The sequence below is a fragment of the Ochlerotatus camptorhynchus genome, unplaced genomic scaffold, assembly GCF_037179485.1.
Source record: "Ochlerotatus camptorhynchus isolate MF236.1 unplaced genomic scaffold, CSIRO-AGI_Acam_v1.1 ptg000231l, whole genome shotgun sequence".
In the NCBI taxonomy this organism is placed as follows: domain Eukaryota; kingdom Metazoa; phylum Arthropoda; class Insecta; order Diptera; family Culicidae; genus Ochlerotatus; species Ochlerotatus camptorhynchus.
This window is the reverse complement of record NW_027040721.1, coordinates 277044-284034: the sequence shown is the minus strand read 5'-3', so window position 1 is coordinate 284034 and position 6991 is coordinate 277044. Positions and strand designations below refer to the sequence as shown.

Below are 6991 nucleotides of genomic sequence, written 5' to 3'. Positions count from 1 at the left end.
TAAAAGGTAAAATAGGTAGCACCGAGGGGGACGACTCTATCTACGTTGCAGGAAAGATTGTGTTTTGCTGTGGCTAGCTGCGTGCAGGCTGAATAGATAGAAAGAAGATTAATGGCGATTCTGAAGATTTCCTGTAAAAAGATGCAAGTAGATGCGAGAACTGAAAGAAGAGTTTTCGAAGATTGATTCGCTAGTGTGAAATTTTTTGAACATCTAGTATTGAGATTTAGATGTGTCGCCCCCCTCGGGTAGCACCATCTTCATCGAAAAGTATGTTTTGTTGACAATAATCTTAACTAGATGAAATGCAAATTTATATGATAGGTAAATGGATCAACGATAATTAAACATGCGCATTCAATCTCGACGACATCTAATTCTGCATGTCAACTCCTTTGACTCTCCTTTCTCTTATCCATTAGCTATGCACCTACGCTTCTATGTTAAGAATCAACTTAGCCTCATTTATTTTCGGTAGATTTCAATTGAATCGAATTATCTGATTATTATATTACATATTATCAATATCAAAACTTCGGGATGAGGAGGAACCATCAGGACACCCAATTGAAGCGATTTGGATGGGGAGAGTGAAGATGTCAACTCCCTGTTGCTAACATTTCGTGAATAAAGGGTGGGCTATTTTCCCCATTCATTGCGCATCTTCCTGTTGAATGGCTCGTTTTCTGACCAATTGGCTGATCAAGTTGTTGGAAGGAGATTCTTAACTGTCCCAAGGAAATGCATAGACGATTTTTTAATTATCTTTATTAAGAAGGCTTCCAGCCCTGGTCTGGTTCATCTCCGGGTGATAGACGAATTACCAATCAATGCATTTATTCGTTTTTGGCCCTTCATACAGCGATTTGCTGACGACAATCAGACGTTATAAAGCTTGATCAAGTTCAACAATGAGGAGAGCCCACAGCTATTGGACTAGTTTCCGTGCTAAAATAAGTGGTAGACCGCTATCATCATCATCATCATCATCAAAACAAAGTATTCCGGGGAATGACGTATATTCATCAAGGCAGCCTTATAACAAGTTATAACCGTAGACTGAACATAGCATAATTTTTGCTGACCTGAGCAAAGGAGATTATTTTGAGCGCAGCGTGTTAAAAAATGCGTTATATGAATTTTAAAACTTCAAAATTAGTTGGTCCGAACTAGATATTAGGAAACTTTTTAATAATTTGTACAGACATCTCAGATGACTGTATCTGTATGAATACATGCAAATAGAAGCGTCAAAATGTATTGGGGTTCAATAAATTTCATATGGTTTGAAAAGCTTATTAGACTAGCGTTTGTTTAAAATCTTAGGAAAAATATCTGGTTTTAAAATCATGTTGCTTAAATAAAATCCTTTTTGATTTAATTTTTGTTGGGCCGTTTATTAAATTTCTAATTATGAAAAATTTGCGGAAAATTCGAATATATTTACAATCAAATCGAAAGAAGCATTTAAATATTATTAGGTACAACAAATTTAAATTGTTGGCTACAAACATGATTTCAAAAGCCAGGAAACATTCGAATAAGGGGGAACAAGAACTGGAAAATTAAAACGAAAATTCAGTTGTTCCCCTGATTTGTGTTTCTGCTTTTTATTAAGACTGTTAAAACTCGTTAGCGCTCAAAAAAGCAAAAAATATACAAAAGGAGTTCGGATAATTTCTTTCGAGATAAATGTTTGCTGTATGTAGATAATACTTATAGATAATGTGTGTAGATAATACTCGTATATTTACGAGTTATTTTTTATTATAAACCCAACAAATTAGATAAATAATTTTACCACCACGAAAATAGAACAAAATGCAGTGTTTGAAATACTTAGAAATTAACAACCGATCGAATGCTTTTACCTTCGTGCATAAGAGTAAACGCTTCGTTGATCTTATCAACCGACATAGTATGAGTGATAAATTCATCCACCATTAATTTTTTATCCATGTAGCTAGTCACTAGCTTCGGAACACTTTCAACACTCTTCCATCCGCCGAAAGCGGTTCCCTTCCACGTCCTACCAGTAACCAACTGGAACGGACGGGTTGAAATGTCACGTCCAGACTCAGCCACTCCGATAATAACCGAAACACCCCATCCACGGGAGCATGATTCAAGAGCGGCACGCATGGTCAACACATTGCCGACACATTCGAAAGTGTAATCCAGTCCACCGTCGGTCTTTTCAATCAGCACCTGTTGAATTGGCTTATCGTAATCTTTGGGATTGACGAACTCTGTGCAACCAAATTGTTCGCCTAATTTGAATTTGTTTGGATTGATATCGACTCCAATTATTCTGGTTGCTCCGGCAGCCTTGCAACCCATAGCTGCTGCTAATCCAACCGCTCCCAGTCCCCAGATGGCACAGCTGCTTCCTTCTTCAACTTTCGCTGTATTAAGAGCTGCTCCGTACCCTGTCGGAATGCCACATCCCAACAGACAAACCTTCTCTAATGGCGCCGCCGCATCGATCTTACATAGAGAGATTTCCGCAACGACAGTGTACTCAGAGAAGGTTGAAGTACCCATAAAATGGAACACATTTTTTCCTTTGCAAGTGAATCGAGATGTACCATCCGGCAATACGCCCTTTCCTTGAGTTGCACGAATCTTTGGGCAAAGGTTGGTCTTAGGACTCTTGCAAAACTTACACTCGAAGCACTGTGGAATGTACAGTGGAATTACATGGTCTCCGGGCTTGAATTTCGTAACACCTTCGCCAACGCTCTCTACGATGCCTGCACCTTCATGGCCAAGAATAACCGGAAAAATGCCCTCAGAATCATGACCATCCAATGTGTATGCATCCGTATGACACACACCAGAGGCCGTAATCTTCACACGTACCTCGCCAGCCTTTGGGGGCGCAACTTCAATCGTTTCGATCGAGAGTGGTTTCTTCGGCTCCCAAGCGACGGCTGCTTTGCATGAGATTACCTGCAAAATCATTTAGGTGATTATAACTTGCTACGATAAAAAAAAACTTGCGTGAAATCACTGAATAGAAACGAATTATTTCAAAGCAATCAGGAACAAATTAATATGCGTCCATGATCAAGGGCAGATGGTCTCAGGTCTTGATTCAAATTTCGAATACGATAATATGGGAACTTTATGTTAATTGCTAGCCATGACGATAATGTAAATTAGAGAAAATGTTTGATAATACATGAAAGCGTAAGATTCACAAAAAAAAACACCTTGAGCACCACCGCGTATCAATCATGTTACGTTACATTATCACATCACAAAGAAAAACGATAAATTCACATTGCTTCAAATTTATATATTAGTACTAACCTGTCCAGCTGTACTGCTCATTGTTGCACGATTTAATAAACTGATTATTCGGGAGTCTGGAATAAAAATGAATCTTCTTGATTAAAAAAAAAAACGAGATAAAGGACAAAAAAAACTACCTATGGTTAGCAAACTCACTGTAGTTGATAACTGTTGTACCGGCAAAACCGAACTCAGTGTCGTGTGCAAAACCACACAAAACAGGCCAAAAGGAAGGGGAATATTATTACGAAGCAATAACACAACTTTGCGTTCGAATGTTAAACCCCATTATAATAGATCTGCTCACATTTGGGATGTGTCGAACAGTTTTAACCCGATGTGTGCCTTACATTAAGGAATCATCGAAAAATGCTGATATATTGAACTAGCACCACTAACTTGGTTGCGTCAGTTTTGGTATTCTTGTTTTTCTGTGGTAAAAAGAGACACCAAAAAAAATATTCAAATAGCTGGAGATAGGTAGTATACAAGTTTTAAAGTTGGATTGTTATTCCCATACACATTCGAACATCTTCCAATGGAGGTTTCCATCAGTGAGAAGAGTCTGAAACATTTTTTATCAATAGCATTATACAATGCGACGCGAATTCAAATCTACCCATTCTTCTTACTCCCAGAGTAAATTGCATTAGGTACATGCGCGTGCATGAAAAGAAGCAAAAACCGAAGCAATATCCGTAAAGCTTGAAGCTACCTAAAGTAAATAATATGGATGGCTTTATGAGTATTGAGCTATCACACAAAAAAAGGAAATCACGCACGCAATATTGAGGTCTATTGGTGTTGACGGCGACTCTATAGCTCTTTACTCCTATGGTAAAATCCATAAGCAAACGTCAGACTGTGCGTGAATCATTGCGGACTGTGTACTATCCTTTCAATCCCCCAAAAAATCCCATAAGAAACTGTCAATCTTTGCAAGAAGAGATAATTTTTCGACGGTGCCGTCAACGCCAATTTTGCCCCGCGACAGGTGAGGTGATTCGCTGTCACTAGTGAGGTGACTCTCTGTGTAAATCCTCACAGGACTTTTGTCACCTCAGTAGTAACCAATGAGCTGTACCTCATTGAGTAGTAACAGCTAGTCACCTCACCTCACTAACGGTGCAAAATGGGCCTCTTTATAGTGAACCCTGCATCACTTTTGTAAACAACTACTTCTCTCGACGATTTCTAGGAATTCAATACACCCCCACAAAACCAACATATTATGACATGTTGGTTTACGGGGGCGACTCTTTAATTTTTAGAAATCATCTAGAGAATGGATTGTTTACAAAAGCTTTGTATTGAAATATCACAATGTCATCAAAGTTACATCTTGTTCGAACTACAGAGTTGTAACTTGTTTTAATAATAGTCCATGTTACGAAACGACAGGAGCTGCTATGCCTGACAGTTATCCTACCAGAGGCACCGTCACCTGTGTGTAGCTATTTCAACGATTTTTTTTGTAGTGATTGACGCAGTAAATAAGTTGCGGCAATTGTTTCCGAAACGGATCATAATCAACAATACACAATGAATAACATCTTGTAAACATTGGCATAGTGCTTGACAATTTAGAATATAGGCTCATGCTAAACATAAGTAATAGCAAAATTAATCGAACACTAGAAGTACACAATTGTAACACAATTATGGCAGCAAAAGGAGCGCACATAACACAAAATATAGAAGCTCGGCCGTCGATATTTGAAGTAGTAGCAGCAGATTCTTTAAATACAACGTTCTATCCTGCGCTGAAAAGAGTTGCTAACGTAAGTACCAAATGAAGATTATGTGAAAGCAATTAGTTCTTCATAATAAAACCATGTTTCCTCAGTTTCTAGCCACTATCAAGCCCAGAACTTTCGGCAGTCTTATAAGGTATTACGATGAAGCTTACTTGGTATTCAATTGGGTCGTTCAAAGTTACTATCTTCGCCACAAAGGAGGATCACTGTCCGAAGTTTTCTACGGACTAACGCGCATTTCTTTGCGAACCCAAAACTTAGATCGTACTGGTCAACGCTGGTCGTTGATTTTCTTGGTTGTAGCTCCATATCTACATCACAAGATCGAGCAACACTTACAACAATGGAAAGATGATTATGAAAATGGTAGGATTTTATCGCAGAACAAGCTTCTGTTGGTTCAAGTCATTCCATACCTCAAAGCATGTTTCGAAAGCATTAAACTAGTCCAATACATCACCTACTTGGCTGGAATCAGTCCTACGCATTCACCTGTGCTGAGGGGTTTAAATCTGACTTTAACCTACTTGGCAGAAGAAGCGGAGTCGTGGACCATCAGGGATCTTTTCGGAGGTCAGGTCAAGTAAGTTGTTTTATCAAAACATTGCAAGATGTGATAGGAACAAAATATAATAGTATGACCTACTTCCAGACTAGCTACAATGTTGAGCACTGCTCTGCTGAGGGCGTTGGAGTTGTCCGCGTTTTTCCTACAGTTCATCGAATGGTGGCAAAATGAAGCTAACATGGGTGACCTTTCTAAGCTTCCGATTCCTAAGGCTCCACCGAGTGATCTCAACAGTCAGAAATACAAAGACATTTGTCCGATCTGTCTTCAGAGGTGGTTGATTCCAACGGCGATTTCCGTTTCTGGGTTGTTATCCTTGACGCATTTCTAGTATTTATTTAATAACTAATATTGTCTTCCCTCTTAACAGGTACGTCTACTGCTACCGTTGTATTGTTACACATTTGCAGAAAGAAAATAAATGTCCGGTTACAAAATATCCAGCGACTGTGAATGATCTTGTGAGAATATTTGACGACGCAGATGATTAACAACCCAGAAATTGATGTAGGTAGTATTATACTGCCGCTATTCGCATAATAGTAGCACGCACGTCCTGTGGAATTCCTATTAACATTGAACTGTTATGGGAATATCGGCAGTATACCAATAACAAACACAAAATGGTGCTGGAGCAATGGAGGCTGATCGTTAGTTCAGGTGATTGGTATTCTAAAAAATTGTTGAACATTTTTGGATCCCATACAATAATAAAGACTGACCTAACATTGTTGTATCTTGGATTTAGGTTTTCGTAAACTACAAACAAATAAAATGAAAGAAAACTATACATACTAGCCCGAGTACTAGCCTATAGCTCGCAACGTATCAAATAGGAACAAAGTGTGTTCCAATATTTATAGTGACAAGACCATTGGGAAAAAAGCGACCTAACCGTACCGAAAATATGCCCCGATAAAGGTCGGTGCAAAATGCATCCGGATTTGATTCCTACGTTCTGATATTACCAACAATTCTCTTTGTATCCCCACGGCCATGTAAATACATTTACAGGGATTTTCCGTATTTTCAGCACTGTGGAGCGAAAATTTCACAGGCACTTTTGAGCAAACTGCAACCACTCTCTCATACTCGAAATGTGCCACGACCAAATTGGCACAACACCCTATACGCTATCTGACCAAGGCGCAGGAAAAATGTTACCTTAACGGTAGATGTAAACAAATTATCCTTAAAAGCAGGGATAGATCGCTCTTTGGGACATCGTTTATTACTTTTTAATATAGAAAGCTAGGGGGAGTTTGCCAGCTATGGCACTAATACTACACTGAGGCAAAATAATCCTAAGAATTCCGTAAAACATAGCTTATGAACCTGGACAATAATTGTCCAGATGAAATTCGAAAAC

At 38.8% G+C, this 6991-nt stretch overlaps 2 protein-coding genes across 2 annotated transcripts; one reads left to right on the top strand and one right to left on the bottom strand.

Moving 5' to 3' along the window:
• Positions 1-1751: 1751 nt before the first annotated feature.
• On the bottom strand, positions 1752-3523 carry LOC135704116 (alcohol dehydrogenase class-3-like). The gene is made up of 3 exons (XM_065225538.1): positions 3454-3523; positions 3316-3371; positions 1752-2952 (listed from the first exon to the last, which is right to left on the bottom strand). Exons 2-3 carry the CDS (start codon positions 3334-3336, stop codon positions 1840-1842), a joined length of 1134 nt encoding a protein of 377 aa, XP_065081610.1. The 5' UTR covers positions 3337-3371; positions 3454-3523; the 3' UTR covers positions 1752-1839.
• A 1392-nt stretch (positions 3524-4915) lies between these two features.
• Positions 4916-6343, top strand: Pex12 (peroxin 12). The gene is made up of 4 exons (XM_065225537.1): positions 4916-5078; positions 5144-5637; positions 5707-5928; positions 5993-6343. Exons 1-4 carry the CDS (start codon positions 4959-4961, stop codon positions 6111-6113), a joined length of 957 nt encoding a protein of 318 aa, XP_065081609.1. The 5' UTR covers positions 4916-4958; the 3' UTR covers positions 6114-6343.
• Positions 6344-6991: the final 648 nt, after the last annotated feature.

Excerpts from the sequence above, each read along its gene's own strand:
- LOC135704116 (XM_065225538.1), bottom strand. The coding sequence starts at position 3,336 with ATGAGCAGTACAGCTGGACAG. Across the intron at positions 2,953-3,315 it reads TGAGCAGTACAGCTGGACAG|GTAATCTCATGCAAAGCAGC; the intron begins GTTAGTACTAAT and ends ATGATTTTGCAG.
- Pex12 (XM_065225537.1), top strand. The coding sequence starts at position 4,959 with ATGGCAGCAAAAGGAGCGCACATAACACAAAATATAGAAGCTCGGCCG. Across the intron at positions 5,638-5,706 it reads CTTTTCGGAGGTCAGGTCAA|ACTAGCTACAATGTTGAGCA; the intron begins GTAAGTTGTTTT and ends ACCTACTTCCAG. Across the intron at positions 5,929-5,992 it reads ACGGCGATTTCCGTTTCTGG|GTACGTCTACTGCTACCGTT; the intron begins GTTGTTATCCTT and ends CCCTCTTAACAG.